Genomic DNA, 20,002 nt, shown 5'->3' with positions numbered 1-20,002 from the left:
GATGATAGTAGGGCAACGAAAGGGTCAAATCCGGTCACCCGTCTTGACTTGAGTCAACGTTGCTTAACAATCGCAATGGATTGATATGCGTAATCATAATTATTAGGTCACACGCCCCTCTTTTTGTTTGTATTATATATATGCTTTGATTTTGTATTTGTAAACATATTACGGACAAATACTAGCTACAATTAATTATTCCCTTAGAGATTAACGTAACAGGTAACAATTTGTGACATTCTGATTATGTTGCAGAGAGACGCGTTGCTGTTAGAAGCGAGCAACGTGGCTCGATGTGTAAGCAAAGGCAAATCAGAGCCGTTTGAGTGCAGAAACCACATCCGAGTGCTGCAGCCACTCGGAGATGGCGACCGACTGTATGTGTGCGGTACAAATGCACATAGTCCAAAGGACCTAGTGGTATATGTGAGTAAAATTATTATTCTTAACTAGCTGATGTCCACGACTTCGTCCGCGTGGATTTAGGTTTTTTGAAATCCCGTGGGAGCTCTTTGGTTTTCCGGGATCAAAAGTAGCCTATGTGCTAATCCAGGATATTATCTATCTCCATTCCAAATCTCAGCCAAATCCGTCAAGTAGTTTTTGCGTGAAGAAGTAACAAATAAACACACACACACATACACACAAACTTTCGCCTTTATAATATTAGTGTGATAGTGTGACTAGCGACAGTCCGTGGTTTCGCTGCTGTAGGTATTTCAAAAAATCCGACCTAATTCCTGGTCTACATTAAAAAGCGAACCTCTAACCCGCAGTTTAGTCTGTGCGTTGATAAATCAGTCAGTTAGTCAGTACGTCTTTTCGTATTATGTTCGTATTACGATGTTTAAAGTAATTAACAAGCGTCACACGACGTGTTGTGGGGTTGAGTGTTGCCAGTCTGTTTCTGCCGTTAAATTAAATAAAAATATAATTAATTATAAGACTAAAACTAATTAGATACGTTCCATACACAGCTGCTATAATAAAAGGTGGGTGGTCTTTTTTTTTTTTTTTTTTTTTTTCTTCGGGGGAGGAAAAAATCCCTACGGACATCTGCCTGCTGGCAGGGTGTGTCCGACTTGCACGGACTAAAATAACCTCCCCATGTCTGCAAAGGTGAGCACGGAACTGCGTGGCATTACATCATGCTGACCTCCTAGATCTCTATCTTCTTCTTTTCTTCTTTTTCTTTCTCCTCCCTTCGCATCATGGTAGCCCTCAGCATTTGGCTATATCTTAGCCAGGTGTCTTCGCTCGACAGCATGCGCGCCATAAGATTTCCGGCATTCACGTCCTCCGCGTCGGTCGATCGAAGCGCTTTTGCCCTTATGTCGGCACTACCTGGGCATTCGAATATTGCGTGTCTCGGGGTGTCTTCCTCTCCACAAAAGTAGCAGCCTTCGCTCGGTGCTTTCCCAATTGCGAAGAGGTAGGTGTTAAACACCCCGTGACCGCTGAGCGCTTGTGTCAGCCAGCGGTCTACTTCCCCATGCTTCCTAGTGTGCCATTTTTTCAAGTCGGTGATGAGTTCTCTGGTCCAGCTCCCTTTTCCTGCTCCCGACCATTCGTTTGCCCACTCCTTCAAGGTGTCCTCTCGCACTTCTATAAGTGTTTGCTCCTTGCTATCGAACAGCTTAGCGCGTTCGCTTACCAGTTTCGCTATAGGGATAAGCCCAGCTATCACCAGCACGGCTTCAGTGGAGACTGTTCGATATGCTCCACAAATACCTATAGCCAGTCGTCTTTGGACTCCTTCCAATTTCTTCTTGTACAGTTCCACCTTCATAGCTTCCCTGAATATTGGTGCCCCGTAAAGAATTATGGAGTGGGCCACTGATGCCAACACCCTCCTCTTGCTCGCTCTAGGCCCTCCTTTTGTAGGCATAAGTCTGTATAGTGCCTCTGTCAGCTTCTGGGCTTTATTAGCTACCTCTTCTATATGTTTTTTGTAGTTAAGACTCTTATCCAGCCATATTCCCAAATATTTAATGTGCTCTTTTGGTGTTACTCTAGCACCTTGGATCAAAAAATTAATGGGGTTTAGCCTTCGCCTTCCACTAAACACTATCGCTTCAGTTTTTTCCGGCGCTAGGGAGAGCTGCCTTCCTTTCATCCATGTGTTTATTCGGTCAAGTGCTGTGTTTGCCCGTGTCATGAGGGTAGCTTCAGTTTTGGCCACGACTAACAGAGCCAAATCATCAGCGAACCCCACCAGTTCTATGCCTTCTTCCTGCGTTATTTGGAAAACGCCATCATATAGAATGTTCCACAGTGTTGGACCAAGTATGGATCCTTGTGGAACTCCGCTACTAACTTGGATCCTCTCCTCCAAACCCTTACTATCCTTCACCTCAATGTATCGGTTCTCCAGGTAGCTACTAAGCAGGTTTTGAATGTAGCCTGGGAAACCTCTCATCCGTATCTCTAAAAGGATCTCCCTCCACGAAGCTGAATTGAAAGCGTTTCTCACGTCAAGGCAGATCAGCGCACATAGCTTTCTGGTTTTCTTTGTGCCTTGCCTTGCCTTCATGGCGGTTTCCGTTACTCTCCTTACAGCCATGAGCGTGGACCGACCCTGTCTAAAGCCATATTGATGGTCGGAGAGGCCGCCGTGGTCTGGCAGTAGGTTTTCAATCCTGTTGAGAAGCAGTCTCTCCATCAATTTGCCATAACAGGCGAGCAGGCAGACTGGTCTGTATCCTGTTGGGTCATCTGCTGGCTTTTTGGCCTTCCTAAGTAAGACCAGACTCGCTATCTTCCAGGCTGCCGGAAATGTTCCTGAGGCAAAGGACATTTGCATTACCCTTTTGATTTTCTCGGGTATCATCTGCACCGCTAATTTAACGATCTCTGGACACAAAAGATCAGGTCCTGGGGCCTTTTTTGGCTTAAGCCCTTCTGCTGCCTTTCTTATCTCTTCTTCTGTTAATTCCGCCATTTCGGAGGCATCTGCCATAATCCGGCCGAAGTTTCCGTGAGATGGGAATAAGACTCTGACCACAGATTTAATGAGGTCCATGTCCAACTGAGGTGGGGTTTGTCGCAGTTTTTTCGTGACGATTCTGTACCCTAGTCCCCAGGTATCCTGGTCTACCTCGTCGCAGAGCACTTTCCACTTCTCGGCCTTTGACTTGGTAATGGCAAGTTGGAGAGCTATTTTCGCTGTCTTATACTCTTCTTTCATTTGTTGAATACTTTCTGCGTTAGTCTCATCCTCCTTTGAATCTTCCTTAGCCTTTTTCCGTCTTTCACGGGTGTATATTCTGCGGCGTCTTGTGCATTGATCTCTCTTTTGCTTTATCGCTGCATTCCACCAGTAAACAGGTGTTTTCCTAGGTAGCCCCTTTTTTGGCATTGCTCTATCACAAGCTTTCGTGGTTGCCATCACTAGCTCCTCAGGTGTGCTGATCTCCTTTTCCTTCAAGACGGTCTCCAGTATTTTCTGGTCTAACTTATCCAGTCTCCATCCTACCCGCTGCTGCTTTGGCGGTTTCCATTCATCCCGGGATATGTGGAATTTTATGTATCGGTGACCACTAAGGCTATCCTCGTCTAGGACCTGCCATTCAGTTATTCTCTGCGCCAGACCTGAACTAGCAAATGTTATGTCTGGCGTGGAATTCTTTGCACCTCTTTGAAATGTCGGGGCAACCCCCACGTTTACCGTTACCATATCTACACTAGCAAGCATTTCCATAATATGGCGTCCTCTAGCATTTTCAGCCTTGCTTGACCAGACTCTTGACGCCGCGTTAAAATCTCCGGCTACTAGAATATCACCACGTTGTGACACAATACTTTCGAAAAGCTCGTTTAAATCATGCTCAAATTCCTCCAAGCTTGAGTTTGGTGAGAAGTAGCAACTATATAACGTGAGCCCTGAGAGGTTTACTGCAATGAAACCATCTCCCCGAGCCACTTCCTTTATTTGGGTCTGTTTATTGTACACCACTATAGTTGCATCACCTCTCCGGTCAGTTACCCACTCTCGGGCTTGCGCTATTTTTCTGTTTGGCTCCGCCACGATAGCTACGTCTATGTTATATTCTTTCGCCGTCACTTCGAGCAGGTCATGGGCAGCTCGCGTTCTGTCCAGGTTTATTTGCAGGACCTTTATCTGCGAGCCTATTGCACCATTTCCTGCTCCTAAACCCCGTTTTTTGGCTCTTTGATCCTTCCGCCAGGCACCTTTTCTTTCCAAGACGGGCAACTTTTAGAGCCCATTCGATGTCTTGTGTTACTCTGGCCTTTATCCAGACAGATAGCGCATGCTGTTTCCCTCTCACAGTCTATGGCCTTATGTCCCTCGTTGCCACAGTTGTAACACTTTTTGCTTCGGTCCTGGCCTGGGCACCCCATTGAAATATGCCCGTATTCAAGACACCTGTAGCATCTTTTCCTTTCTACTGCGAGCCTGATTGGGACCCTCATCCATCCTATCTTTATCTTTTTCTGGTCTGCAAGTTTTTGAGCTTCCTCCTTCGGGAGCTCAACTAGGGCTGTCTTAATACCGTATCGGTTCTCCCAAAAACTCTTAATGTGGAACTCCTTCACCTTTTGTTTTAGTGACTCTTCCACTTCTTCTTTTTCCACTGTGACATCTAGTCCCCTAATTATAACATCAGCAGACTCCTTTAACGCTCTAAGCGTTAAATTTGGGCACAGTTCCCCCACTTTCTCTTTGATTTGCAAGGCGCTTCCATCTTGGCCTTTCTCTAGCTCAAGGAGTATATCGCCCTTTCTGGTCTTTCTTACTTTTGAGAATACTACTTCTTCACTTGCTAGTCCCGACTTTACCTCTTTAAGTACGCTGGCATAGTCACGATCTTTTACCTCAACTAGCAGTGCTTCGGGCTTTGCGAACTGTTTTCTACCAGTTGGCTTTTTCCCCAGCTTATTTTTTCCTTTCTTCTTAGCTGTCTGAGTTGGGGTCTTTTCCTCTTCCCGATTCCTTCCTGTCTTTGTCGGTACATCTTTCTCGATCTTCTTCTCTTTTTCTTTGTCCTGCACCCGATTGGTCTCCACAGGGTATCTTCCTATTCCTTTGCTCCTCTTTCTTTCTTTTTGGCGTCGTCGTTTCCCTTTCGATTGTACTTCCTTCCAATCAGTTTCCGTACCCAAATCATCATCCCATTCTAGTCCATCCATCTCGCCTCCGGTTGATGTATTTGTACCTTTATCTTCTACCACAACTGCAAGTCTCTTTGCCCTTTTTGGGGTGTTCTCCGTCTCTTCACCTTTTTCTTCTACTCTCATTCTTCTGATATCCATGACTCGTCCACACAGCTTTTGCAATTCTCGCAGTTTCGTCTTGATCTCATTGGCTGTATTCTTGTATGGCCCTTGTCTATCCACAAGTGAGTTTACAGCTACTATGTTACCGTGTAGTTCACCCAAAAGTCGGTCTTCCTTCTCCTCTAGACTTTCTGTCTCCTTATTACTCTTTGGTGACTTTTTTCTTTTCCCATCTCTATTCTTTGGCGTGCTTGCCATGGGTGAGAAAAATGTCAGGGGGCTTACATAGGGTGGTCGCCTGCATTGCGCCCCTTCATCTCCTGTAGACATTCCGTCCTCCGTTTCCGTTTGTTCTGTATCAGTCCATGTCCGTGCCTGTGTCGTTGTTGTTTTAGGTGGCGTGCGTTGTAGCAGGCCAGACCTTGCAAATGGTTTATCCCACTTAAGCAAAACGTTGCCCTCCCCAGAATACGAGGGGCAGCCCCTGTCGGCCGAGACCGTCAGAGGGCGGGATTCCCCGGCACTAGCATCAGCGCCGGAACCCGCCTGGGGTAGTATCTTTTTTTGTTGTGCTTGCATGTTCAATTATCTCCCTTCCTTCTCTCTCCTACTAACATCTTCCGGAAAAACAGCCGCCCAATGTGGGACAGACGCTGACCAGACAGCCGCTCGCTCCGAGTACAGACGCTGCCTGGATTTGTTGTGCTTGCTTTTGGTCCGCGCTGAGTATTTTATTTCCCCAGTACCCGCCAGACAAGTCTGGTGAGGGAGATCCCCTATCCGCCAACCGGGGACGCGCCCGATGGGAGAGCAGCCAACTCCACACGGGTGGGTGGTCTACGTGAGGTTAATGGTTATCTATCCTCTGAACAACTTTTATAGCGAACCCCCATTGCGGTCAGGATAATAGCTTATATGCTTATTTAACTGCAGTGTAGCCTGTATTTAAAATACCCGCTACTACTTCATGTATTAATAGTGTGCTTCGTTTTATATAGCTAGTCGAGTGGAGGTAATCTAATTAAGTGGTGATCTCTGAAAACACGATGAGTATAATAATTATTTATTACTAGCTAACGCCCGCGACTTCGTCCGCGTGGAGTTAGGTTTCTCAAAATCCCGTGGGAACTCTTTGATTTTCCGGGATAAAAAGTAGCCTATGTGCTAATCCAGGATATTACCTATTTCCATTCTGAATTTCAGCCAAATCCGTTCAGTGGTTTTTGCGAGAAGGAGTAACAAACATACACACACACACACACACATACAAACTTTCGCTTTTATAATATTAGTGTGAAGAGTAAGGTGCATAATGGATTTTCAGCTAATTTTAACTATGAACAAGTTTAATGGTTCTTGAAATGAGTTCTGAAAACATCATTATCTTTATGAGCATACGTTTTTTAAGTTCGTTATAAAGTAATTTCAACTTTTATCTACTTTCGGAGTTTGTAGAATAAAACTATAAAGTGACTGCAGCGAAGTTCATTTAGTGTTTATGCTAGGCTCAAATACCGCAAGTGAACGAAAATATTACTGTACCTACTTACTCATTGAGGAAAATGATATTACAAATATTGTATTTGGGAATTTAGTATGTAAGTAGGTACTTACTTGTATGAATGTGTTGTCAACTTTCTTCACGAGAAAGTCCTGACAAAATTGCTATTATAGCCTTTTCAAAAATTAGCTCGAATATAAACATGTATTTGGGGTTTGTAATATAGCAAATTATGATTTACTATGGTTATATAAAAAAACTTCTCCTGACTTGTTGACTGATATAATATAAGGAAGACATCCATTAGAGACGTCTCCTAGGTCTCAACAACGGGCCAGTTGGTATCATCACAAAAAAGACATTTAAATTAATTATTGAAATCACTTATCACAGACACTTTATTGACATATTATTTGAAATTAGCTGATGCCTGCGACTTCGTTTCCGTGGATATAGGTTTTTAAAAATCCCGTGGGTATTCATTGATTTTCTAGGATAAAAAGTAGCCTATGTGTTAATCCAGAGTATAATCTATCTCCATTCCAAATTTCATCCAAATCCTACCAGTAGTTTTTGTGTGAAAGATTTTTTTTTTTTTTTTTCTTTATTTATTTAAGGGCTTTGATACATTAAAGTACATGTCAGCCCTATTATAATCTAATTAAATACAACAATACAACAAAATTCTTAATCTAACAAAATAAGTCTTTCTCACTATCCATAATTTGATTAAGAAAGCAGCAATGTGCAGATGTCATTATCCCCAAACCAAACCGAAATATACTTCATAATCTCAATAATAAAACCAATAAATGCTTTAATCTTTTCTTCGAAAGTGCAGTCCGACAAATATATCTCTTTCAATTTTTGAATTAATTTCATATAATTTATGCTACCTTTTTTTCTCTCGAATTTGTTCTTCTCATTGCCTTTGTTTTCATCATCACACTCATCCATGGACATACCTGTATTACTTTCTTTCTTCTCTTCACCACTGCTTCCTGTTTTCGTATTATTCTTATTTCGTTTCCTAATCTTCTTATTTCGTTTTACACGCTGCTTTGTTTCCGTTCTATCTTTTTCTTGTTGACTCTCTTCATCTGTGGATTCTTGCTTTTCTGTGTTGATACCAGGCTGTCTTATTAACACATCTTTGTATGATCTTCCGAGACTTCGATTTTCAGTTACAATTTTAGTCGCAGAAAATTTTTCTTTTTTCGAATGCTCATTATCAGAAAGTGTGTGAAAGATAAACAAACATCCATCCATACACATCTACAAACTTTCGTGTTTATAATATTAGTAGGATTTGAAGGGATATTTATAATAACTGACCTATTTTGTTCGCACAGTTAAACCTAACTCACCTGCCTCGGCACGAATACGTGCCAGGCGTTGGTCTCGGCGTGGCCAAGTGTCCCTATGACCCAGCGGACAATAGCACAGCCGTGTGGGTCACTCGGGGCAACCCCGGCGGCCTGCCAGCTCTCTACGCGGGCACCAATGCGGAGTTCACGAAAGCAGACCCGGTCATTTTCCGCAATGACCTATTTGATTTTCGTACGGGTCAAAAGAGGTTCAACTTCAAACGGACGTTGAAGTACGACTCCAAATGGTTGGATAGTGAGTGTTACGTCATTAAATTGATTGCTGTTTAGTATACAGCGAGAGGCAACATTCAAGATTTCAATGGATAAAATAAAAATGGAAAAATATTCAAGATTCTAATGGATTGAATACTTTTATCCACCTTTTTGTGTCTTAATTTGAATTTATTCAGGTATATTGTCTCCACATCACTGAAACCAGATGAAAATCGACCATGTAAATGCCAAAATTTGCATATTCACTACGGCCATACCTAGTAAACAAGCTTTCGGTGACTAGTCGCTCAGTGAAAATCGACCCGTGTAGAGTCAACTTCACTTATCAACCGCCGAAATACTTTGTCAAATATCATGTTGCTAAGTAACTTATCGAGAAATTACAGATTGGATTAGTAACAATTAATGGGCAATTTGGCTTAAAACTGAATGATTCATTGTTATTAATAATTATTTTTATAAAACAAAGCATACAATAATACAATGTGACTTTTCTATTACCAGGCGATTTCAAAATACCCTTACGTTGCTAAGTCGAATTCCAACTATACATTTATTAGCATTGCCTTGTTTTTGTATTTCATGCCTGAGTGGATAGAATTGATATTTTATACAATTATTTGATGTATTCAATCAATTGGAAACACTTCGACTGCCTCTGGTATTTTCACAATATCATATCACTTAATATTATTTTTGCTTTGAACCTAATAAAGCTTTGAAACTTAATTGCATGACTAAGTCCACATTAATGTTACAATAATATTGTATTAAATCAGGAAAATGTGATGTTTATGGTTTCAGTACTAGATTTCTAAGGCCGTAAAACGATTTTAACAACCCTTTCATTGAATTGAAAACATTTATTTCAATAGCTACATTGAAAAGGTGCGTGAATGAATTTATTCAATAAAAATACTACAATCGCGTACCTTTTTTATGTAGGTACCTATTTATTGTCAATGTTCCTGTACTTTCCTAATTAAAACTGCTTGCATCACTTTAACAAGTCACGATCGCTATAAACCGAATCCAGGAATCAATTTAAGGCTTTGTGATTCGGTCCCATTGGGCCCTCACTAAGTTTCCAATCTGTTTCAGAAACCAATTTTGTGGGGTCATTCGACGTCGGGGAATATGTCCTGTTCTTTTTTCGGGAAACCGCAGTGGAGTTCATGAACTGTGGCAAAGCGGTGTATTCTCGCGTTGCCAGAGTATGCAAACAAGACACTGGCGGCAAGCATATACTGAGCCAAAACTGGGCTACTTATTTGAAAGCTAGGCTTAACTGTAGCATACCGGGAGAATTTCCCTTCTATTTCGACGAAATACGTAAGTATTTAGTGCGATGGTACATAAATAATTAAATAATTAGAATATAAAGGGCCAAACTTATTACAAAGCTGAATATATTTCATTGTTATTGTTAAATTGAATTTCTTAGTATAGCTGTAAAAGGCATCTTTTAAGTACTTTGTGTAGAGCCTTAAAAATTACGAGTTTTTCATTGCTTTCAGTGGGAATATTTTCTTTAAAAGCTCTTAGCTTTAGCATGGAGGATAGCTTTTAATTAACCGACCAAATTTAACTTGTTTTATTTCTTAGTCACAGCCGCTTTAAAACGAATACATTTTTGTGTACCTATTTCTGTTTGTATTTAGAGAGCGTGTATCAAATGCCGGGTGACCCGAGTCGGTTCTACGCTGCATTCACAACAGGCGCCAGCGATGGGCTAATCGGCTCCGCAATTTGTACGTACACTATGGACGATATTCAAGAAGCTTTTGCCGGCCGTTTCAAGGAGCAAGTACGTTTATAGTTTTTTTTGTCTCTCTCGTCTGGCTTGACACTGATTAGCCAATGTCAAGTTTGTAGTTATTTACAAGTTAGGGAAACTATATGTATAAGTATGGACTTCGTCCGTGCCGGCGCCCGCCGACATACACGCGGCGCCCCTTTAGAGCGCCTCCTAGTCAGTTCCATCACCAATAAACACCAGCAAAACACAAAAACCAGCCACTTCTCACAAAAAACATTCCAAAAAAGCACCGCACGCGCGCCAGCAAACGCCACCACAGACGAAGTCCTTATAGTTTATTATAGTAAGTATATATCCTTGTGAGATTTAAAGTTATGTGTGCCGCAACTCAACGAACTGCAGCACGATGGCAAACGACTAATCCAAGCGCGTCTGTGTGCCCAACATAGTCTGCATAATATGAAACATATGATTCTGAGGCCATAGTATGACTTTTCTAGCGTAAATCCTGTCATAATGGACGCATGGAAAAACGACGGGAAAGTTTTTTGTTCCCTTTTCCATCCATACTAAATGACAGTTTGGCGTATACGTGATGTTAACGTTAACATAAAAGCAACACATAGGACCTAAATGTCACACTACCCACATTTTTCCCCATCACGATTTACGACACACCACAACACAGAAAGTTAGCAACTTTATGTTTCAGACTGCAAAACATTTATTTTCTTGCCTTCAAAATATAAAGATAAGTTTTGTTCCACACAGGCGACATCAAGTTCAGCGTGGTTGCCGGTGTTAAGAGCAAGAGTTCCTGAGCCCAGGCCTGGTACGTGCGTTAATAGCACTGAGGCCCTTCCTGATAGCGTACTTAATTTCATAAGGTAAATAATTAAGCACTTAGGTACATCGCTCACTGCAAAATCGGCGGCATCGCAGCGTGGTTGACATTGGCTGTGACTGCTTTTCCCCAATTATTTAAACACAATTCGAATCGAAGTACGCCGCAGTATTCAATTGACCGCTGCGACTTTACATTGACTTCGCCGCGTCTTCGATTTGATACCGGCTGGGACTAAGAGCCAGCGCGTGTCAGACCAATGAGAGAAACTTTCGGCTTTTATAAAATAACGAAGGTCTCGTACGCGCTGGCTCTCTCTGTTGCGTTTCGAAAAATGTAACTGTTGAATTTCTTGTCAGTTTTTCACATGCAGCAAAATCTGCTGAGCCGGTGCACGGTGTTAGAGTCATTACATACTATAGGCGCCACAAAGTACATGACGTAAAGAAAGAATTGTTTGAATATAAGACCTAAAGAAGACGTGCCTCTAAACATACGTCTACGATGTCTGCTTCAATTCTTGACCGGAGTCTTGGTCCTGTGAGCAATACGCCTAACGTATTTGGACCAATTAACTAACTAAATTGTCAACAAACAAGTCTCAAGAGATTTTCTATGGACTTTTGTTTGTTAATCTCTCATCAAAGGCAAACAACTGTACCTACCTGATTATAGCATGGATCTCACGGAATAAGGTTAATGGAAAACCAGACCGTTTCGTCTCCCCCGAGACTAATCTAACCAAGGTTAGATCTACCTACCGTTAGTTTTGCGACGCGCAAGCTCTCCTAATTGGGTCACACAGGCGGCTTAAGATTATTGCCCTAGTCGTGTTGCTAATCGATATAATAAAAAATAACAACTTAATATTTCTAGCGATATACCTATATGTAAAATGAATTTGAATTTCTTACTGAGTGTATTTTTAAATGGCCAGAAGACGCGCTTCTTCATTATCTTCAGTCATCGCTCGTCGTTCCTTCATTCAGTTTCACATACTCAACCTACGATTCGCTACGGATGTCGCCGGCTTGCTTCGCTCGTCATCTCCCCATTTGCTCCATTCGGACTCGTAGGCTCGCTTCATTTAGGTTCGCTTTACAAAAACATAAGGGGTAGGACAAAGTACAAGATAACGTGTAGTCAGGGTGCTCATATTTCATTCTGGTTTATTTAGTTACTACAGCCCACGAATTCGTCCGCGTGGATTTAGGTTTTTAAAAATTTTGCGGGAACTCTTTGATTTTCCGTGATAAAAAGTAGTCTATGTCCTTCCCCAGAATTTTGTCAAAATCGGATGATTATTTTCGCCTTTATAATATTTAAAAGTATGTATCAGGATCAATTAAGTTATTACAAGACAAACACTGCTGAATTAGCATTTAAACTGATTTTGTACTTCGGTTTCAGTAATTAGGTACGTTGTCTTGCTACTAAACCTATGCAATTTCCTGTATGCTGTTGTATTTGGTGTTGTGTGTTTGAGGTGGTGTATTTCTATGCAAAGAGGAGTGTTTGAGACAGTGTTATTGCAGTCGCCGGAGACTTAATATAGTTAACACCTTAGGCCTCAAAGTATCTCGTACTGTCCCAGGCTGCTGTTGCTATATTGCTGTCTAGAGGCAATAGGTGCGTTTATCCATTGATGGTTGAATAATGTTGTGGTTCACTCAAACGAGACTGCATAAGCTTATTTTGAAGGACTATTTGACGACGATAGACTTTTTTTTGTAGGCGACCTGAGCAACCAACTAGGTACTCCTATATATCCATCACAAAGTTCCTATTAAGGCCTTACGAACCTATTACTCGTAAACTTTTTTCACACAAGGATGTGAGATTAGATAACCCTCATTCCCGTAGTAACAATTTGTTCCTCCTTTTTTTTAGGAACTTATTTATTTGTGAATAAGTGCTTATTTGTTTGAATCATATAACTTATGTGCGAAAATAAAATAAAAAATTGAAGAAAAGAGTATTTATTGGCACATAGCTTACATTGGATAAAACCAGACTTGTTTTCTCACGTCCTGTTAGATTTCTCAGATTCAATTCCCCGTCGGTAAATTTAGTCAACGTAAAATATTTGAACTCTGTTCTAAGTCTTTCTTCCTTTTCGGGTATTTTGTAGAAGATATCAACTTTATAAGTATGGATGCACTAGTCATACAGCAATTCCGTGCTAAAGGGTCACACTGTTCATTGCACTGCGGGCTCCAGTTATTGCAACGTCTTTATTAATCAGTGGCAATGCTCCAGAACATACTTGTTGTGTGACTAGTGCTTAAGGTTACATAATTTTTCCCAGGTCCCATCCGTTAATGGATTCAGCCGTAAGACAAGAAGGCGATGCGCCAGCCTTCTACAAACGAGATCTAGTCCTTACCACTCTAGTGGTTGACAGACAGTTTGTGGACATGTTGGGGGATGATATCACTTACACAGTCTTCTACGCAGGCACCAGTAAGTCAATAAAATAAGTATAATATTTGATAATTTATTTAAATCAGTTTTTCCGCATAAGAGTGATCGCATACCAGGATACGTCCTGCAAAAGTAAGGAATCTTGAGACCTGCACGAGCCGCGTAATATACGGTCTACATAATATACCGTATTTTTCAGTATTAAAGAACAGCACGGGTTAATCGCATTGGACCCACTGTTTGCTTACCCCTCCGGAACATAATTCTGTCTGGAAAATATTCGCTAAGATACCTATTTATATAATACTCTGAGCGAATAATAAAAATGTTACAGAATTTTTTTGTAGCATTTTGTAAGTCATTATTGTATAAACTGTTATATTTAACTAGTTAGTTATATAAAATGTGATTTATTTATTTATTTACTAAACAACTAAAACCTTGTGTGTTTAGTTAGTATAATGGCTAAAACTTGTAGAAATTGGTATGACAGTAGTCAGCCTAACTTCTGCAAGTTTTATTCCTAGTGGGCACTTAGCCCTGACTTCGCTTTCAGTTAAAATAAAATTCTAGGAAACAATATACTAAAGGTCAGACAACTGTACAAACTCTAAATAAATAAGAGTGGTTGTTAGCAGTTTCAAGGTAAATACTTAAATAAAACTTTTCAGAACCGCGGACGGAACTTTTATGGACATATTACTTAAAGATGTACGAGTAGATATCTTGCTTTTGCAAAATATTTTTGCTCGCATAATAATTGCGTATTGCATGAATGTTGTGATGAATTCTTAATTTTACGGGCTTTCATTGGAAGTTGCTGTATAAAGTGACAAACTGATTTTACAATTTTCTGCATTTTTGGACAATACTCTGGTCACCTATGGTACTTTATCCTCTCGGAAGAATCGTTAACCTGATTGTACGGGACTGATTTCGATAAAAGATAGCGGAAATAAAATATAAATTTAATGCGAGCAGTTTTGCGGTACTCGGACGTTTACTAATATAAAAATTGAGAAACAAATACAATAGGTACAAGGTTTTATAGAAAAACAATTTCCTGAAAGTTTTTGATTTTTACATGCAAAATTCTTTTTAGAATTCGGGGAGCTAAGCCCTCTACACTTCCTTTATAGTTTATCCATTAATTTTGCGTTTTTAGCCACTATCTGAGCTCTGAGTTCTGAGTGTAATTTTTTTTTTTAAATGTGGCGTAGGCAGAGTAAGGTGAATCTGACAAAATTGGATGGAGATTTTAAATAACGTTTTTCAGTTAAGTATCTACATAGTTAACGTTACTTTGAAAAGTAACCCGTAGAAGTTGCAGTTTTTACGTGGAGAACAAAAGTCCGCCGTCAATTACTAACGGTGTTTCGCCGTATTATTAGTCCATTGTGTGTTTTATGTGTGCTCTGCATGTTATACATGTGATAAATTTTTGTCCTCCGCAGATAAGAAACCGTTGTCGTCTGCGTAAGCCCTAAGGTTAAAATCTACAGAGCACACTTTGACTTTGCTTAGACGTAGGTAAGACTGTTAAAATGAGACAGCGTTATACCTACTGCTGACATAAAACTCATGATCACCACGTGCCTTCTTCGAAACGAAGTTTGGCGATCATCATCCGAAAAGCTTCTCTATTTAAAGTCGCCTCTTTCAACTTCGGGTAGCTAAGACATAAAACTGTCTCGTTTTAACTGAAGTTTAAGTCTGAGCAAAGTCAAGAGTACGCTGTATTGATAGATCTCAGCCTAAGTGTTCTGATGATTTTGTTTTTGGTCAAAAATCGAATTGAAATTTCTTTTAACTAGGTCAAGGCGAAGTATACAAAATAGTGCAGTGGACTGGAGGTGGATCTCGCGTGGCTGATATCTGGCGAGCAGCAGGCGACGAGCCAGTGCGCGCACTCGCACTGTCCCGGCAAATGCACGCCTTGTACCTCGCCACGGACAACCGTCTGAGACAATTACCATTACGAGCTTGTACACACCGGTATGTGAAGAAGTTCTGATTTTTTTTTAAGTTACGCTTGTTGCCGCACCCTAATCAACTGGCACATAGCCTGTTAACAGTGGAACGTATAAATCATCTGAAGCGGGCAAATGTGCTTGTTAATGTGCAGATCTAAGGACACTGCTCCTAAGATCCTGTAAAAGTCATAACTGATCCTAACAAATTTGCTTATAGTCTGTCGACTGATCGGAGATAACGCACGGGAAAAAAGTTCCTTGGTATGAATGCAGCGCTTTTTACGCAACGTTTGTTAAGAAACCCCACTAAGATTTGGAACACTTTTTAAAATGATTTTTAGCCTACTTCTTATCGTTTGTGCACTTTATGACTGGGCACATTGTATTAAAACAGATACGACAGTTGCGTGCGCTGTGTCCTCGATCCGTATTGCGGGTGGGATAAAGAAGTGGGAGCATGTCGACCATACGCTCCCGGCCTCCTCCACGATGCAACTAATTCCACGCCATCAATCTGCGAAGCCAGTGCGCCTCTCAAAACAGTGAGAGCCGGGTATGGCCAAAGCGTACACCTGGCGGCATTTGGAAAAACGCCAGAAGCGCTAAAAGATCAGATCGTGGCCTGGTACCACCATTCGAGGGAAAGAGGTCGCTACAAAATCAGTTATAAGTAAGTCGCTTTTGATTACTTGCACTAGTCTCCTATCAATTCATTGTGCTATCTACACTCATTATTCTTTAATACTGAAAGGCTACAAAATTTTGCCCTCTTACGTTCCCAATGGTTAAGAATAAAATCGTAGAAACCTAGGTTTTGCGACGACGCGACGCGACTGTTCTTAGTAAATTTGGAGGCATGGGGCCTAAATTAGACCACCAAAATCAGTTAACCATCCAGTTACTCTTTTTGATCAACAATTAGTCAGCGCAACTGACTGATAGATATACTTTGTCACAACTAGGCCACATCACACTCATAAAAAAAAATTAAGATACTAGATGACGCACGCAATATCGTCCGTCTTTTCCGTGTTTTGTCTTTTAATACCTATTTAATAATCATATATTATAGTAAGTACAAGTTAAATGGCACATTGTAACCATTATTTACAATAACAGTAAAAATGAATAAGTACTTGAAATATAACAGCTCTTAAAATATTCACACAAGTACCTAATTTAAAGTCTGACTGAACGCCACAAATTGCATCACAAAAGTAAAGATATTAAATTTTCATGTTTACACTTGAGAAATCTTGGTTTTAAAGGTTTACCAACAGCAGTTGTTTATAGCATAAGATGATCTACCTAGTAATAAATAATTTAGTAGATTGTCTCGTAATAAAGAATTCTTATTGAAATTGTGGTGTTTTTTCTTGTTTTAAGTATTTAGTTTCATATATTTGTTGGCAAAAGATATCTGAATGAGGATGATCCACACTACTCTCAGGACATCAATAATCACGTGCGAGATCGGGAAATTTAGTTCATACAATGCTCACTCATCATCAAAGTTCATACAAAGTTCATACACTTGTAAATACAAGAAGATAAATTGATTTTATGTTATTTCATAGCTGGGACAGGGTGCTACAGACTTCAGAGCGCGGGCTGGTTTTGTTGTCGGTGACAGAATCAGACCGCGGGCGGTACGAGTGTTACTATGGGCCCACTCTCATCGCTTCCTATAATCTGGATATTGATATTCATAGGTAATGATTATAATGACTTCGTCTGTGTTGGTGTTTGCTGGCGCGCGTGCTCTGCCTTTTCTTTTTGGAGTGTTTTTTTTTTTTTTTTGTTAAAAGTGGCCGGGTTTTGTGTTTTACTGGTGTTTTTGGTGGTGCAACTGACTGGGAAGTGCCTTAAAGGGGTGCCGCGCGTGTGTCGGTGAGCGCCGGCACAGACAACGAAATCCATACTTATAGTTTCCCTAACTTGTAAATAACTACAAACTTGACATTGGCTAATCTTTGTAAAGCCAGACGAGAGAGAAAAAGAAAGATTATTACTTATTATATACAAAACCCCTGTGAGACCCCTATCGTAAAATTAAACACGAGTAACACTAATGTAGGTACTATAATAGAATTCAAATATATTAGCGTAGCGCTAGAAATATTCGAATTCGAATCTATCAAATAGAAAATATCAATGGGTGATATCGTATGGCGTAGGTATAATATTGAACAACGCCTGAGCAATTTCACATAGAAAATTAACTGGGTATATGTATAAGCCAGCGCGCCTTGTTTTGTAAATATACATTTGAAGTTTTTGAAGTTCATTATCCTATTGATTTAAAAAAAACTGTACCTAATAATTAAAAAAATAAAATAAAAATTGTACTATTTTTTTTTAATTACTTAACTGTTAATAATTAATTAATATGGCCTAAACTCTAATTACTTCACAAGTTATACCCGCGTGGGATATTGCCAAACACATTGTACCTACTGGGTGCATTTCCGACATGGCTGTTCATCAGCCATGCTGATTCTTTGCGGAAGTTAACTTATTCTATATGTCACAGGTGTACGCAGCCTAACAAATCGCAGGAGTACAGACAAGTGTACTCGGATTGGTGTCATGAGTTTGAAAAGTACAAGAGTGCTATGAAAGCCTGGGAGTCCCGGCAAATGGTGAGACATTTTTTTCTACACTATACGTAAAAAAAATTAAATAGGAAATAATAATTACCTGCCCCTAATAACTAGCTGCAAATACCCTGTAATATATTGATGACTGCTATTTGAACAGGAATAACAGGCGATTTTTTTAAAACGTACGAAACGTAATTGCCTTTAATCATACTGGAAATAGGTTTAATTACTGATGATTAGTTAACTAATTAGTATACTACATATATATCATTTGCTAATTCACAGCTATCGACAGACCTGCGGTCAATATTAATTGGTACCTACCCTAATGTGCAGTAATTATCTAACATTAAATTAATACAGTGTGTACCTTTCACAAAATAGTCATGTTTAACTTAGATTCAAACTTATGTTGATAAAAAATGCAAAAGCCATCTCTAACGTCTTCAATTGAAGTCTGTCTCAGAATAGTCTCAGGTCTGAGATCATCCTTCGTTAGTTCAAACGTTTATTTTAATTGCAATATATGAAGTCAATATTTCTCAGTCAAACCTACTCGCAAAAAATGTTCTTTTAAGGAAAAAATATTTTTAGAATTCTAATATAATTATAATGTAGTTAGAAACATTATAATATTGACTACTGCTACTGGCCAACTATTCAACAGTTAAATAACACCTGGTTAAACAGATTCGGCGATAATTAAATTTAAACAGTTCAGCGTTACTTTAACATAATGAATAATAAATTACACATTTACTACAATATTTATTTAGAAATGCAATCATTACGAGCATCTATCAGATGTAATAATATATGATCAGTCAGCAAGTTTACAGAATCACACATGTTATGAGATACCTACTGCACTTTTTCATTAGTTCAATTCATATAAGGTACTAAAAGTTAAAAAGCATCTATGATAATAATTAATTTCCCGGTATTCTATTTTATTTGTTACATGTTGGACAAGCAGTAATTGAATAATTAGGTATATATGTATACATATAGTATATGAATTAACATAATAAATCCAACCGAACAAGAGTCATGATTAAAACCAAGCAAACTTTGCATTGCATAATACGATAGGCACAGTACGTTAATACTATGTATTTAAAATTAAATGCAATTCAGAAATCTAATAGATACAGGTTTTATGTTTGTTAACAACTACATTGAAGCCTGCGGCAGAAGTTAATTTGAAGCACTATAATATAATATTCAAAATGATTGAACAGCCAAACATATTTAATTGATATAAATTCAAATAGAATAACGTTATTTAAACGCAATGCGTACAGAGAATTTTTATTCAGTAATATAAAATCCTGGAATACACAACGCGCAACGGAAGCGCGGCGCATCGGTAGGTATTACCACGTACTTTATACATAATATACTCGTACCTACGGTTGCAGTTTCTTGTATCACAAATTGTAAATAAGTACGCGCGCATTTAGTGTGTTTTCTGCCGTGTAAAACTATAGGTATATATAGATTTTTGTATAGGTTTTGCGAATGGAGAATTTTATAAGATTTTACATCTCATTAACGCTGACAGAATTCGAGCATCGGTACACTTCAGAGTTAAGTGAATCTGAACCTTAACATACTACATTGTAGTTAAAGCTCATGTTTGTCTATACATCTACGACGAGCTTTCCAAGCTTAAACGTTAAATTAACATCAATGGTAATGATACCCCACCCATCATAATATGTGATACCCCAATCACCAAATTTAACATCAAGAACCTAGAGACAAATCAAGCAATGCCCCATTCAGCCCATTTTGAAAAGGGTTGAAATTATCCAGGTAGCCCAAGATACCTGTGAGGATACGTCCGGGCAAGGAAGCTTAGAGTCGAAGTCCCGTATCTCATACTTCAGTATGTCCACAAGACACCACAACAACAAGAATTTTTAACTCGATCCAGGATTATTAGGTCCATTTTACACGAACACATATTGTGTTACGATCTCGAATTCTATGAACATTGGAGAGATGTAAAATCTCTTGCTAAGCACACTGAGTCAGGCTAAAATGTTATTTG

The 20,002-nt window shown here is 39.6% G+C and overlaps 1 protein-coding gene across 2 annotated transcripts in view; it reads left to right on the top strand.

The window, feature by feature from the left end:
- LOC123866102 (semaphorin-2A-like) overlaps positions 1–20,002 on the top strand; it is an 83,627-nt gene that overhangs the window by 60,287 nt on the left and 3,338 nt on the right. For both annotated transcript variants that reach the window (XR_006796127.1, XM_045907459.1), the window contains exons 4-13: positions 256–426; positions 8,092–8,362; positions 9,445–9,675; positions 10,005–10,150; positions 10,874–10,989; positions 13,255–13,409; positions 15,185–15,365; positions 15,738–16,013; positions 16,921–17,055; positions 17,877–17,985. Coding sequence is in view for 1 of the 2 variants with exons in the window: in XM_045907459.1 (XP_045763415.1) it covers positions 256–426; positions 8,092–8,362; positions 9,445–9,675; positions 10,005–10,150; positions 10,874–10,989; positions 13,255–13,409; positions 15,185–15,365; positions 15,738–16,013; positions 16,921–17,055; positions 17,877–17,985 (1,791 nt within the window). In the remaining variant the exon portion in view is untranslated. The remainder of the gene's footprint in view (positions 1–255; positions 427–8,091; positions 8,363–9,444; positions 9,676–10,004; positions 10,151–10,873; positions 10,990–13,254; positions 13,410–15,184; positions 15,366–15,737; positions 16,014–16,920; positions 17,056–17,876; positions 17,986–20,002) is intronic.

Source organism: Maniola jurtina, chromosome 6, assembly GCF_905333055.1.
Source record: "Maniola jurtina chromosome 6, ilManJurt1.1, whole genome shotgun sequence".
Lineage (NCBI taxonomy): Eukaryota > Metazoa > Arthropoda > Insecta > Lepidoptera > Nymphalidae > Maniola > Maniola jurtina.
Note: the sequence above shows the minus strand (reverse complement) of the source record. Positions and strands in the feature narration are given on the sequence as shown.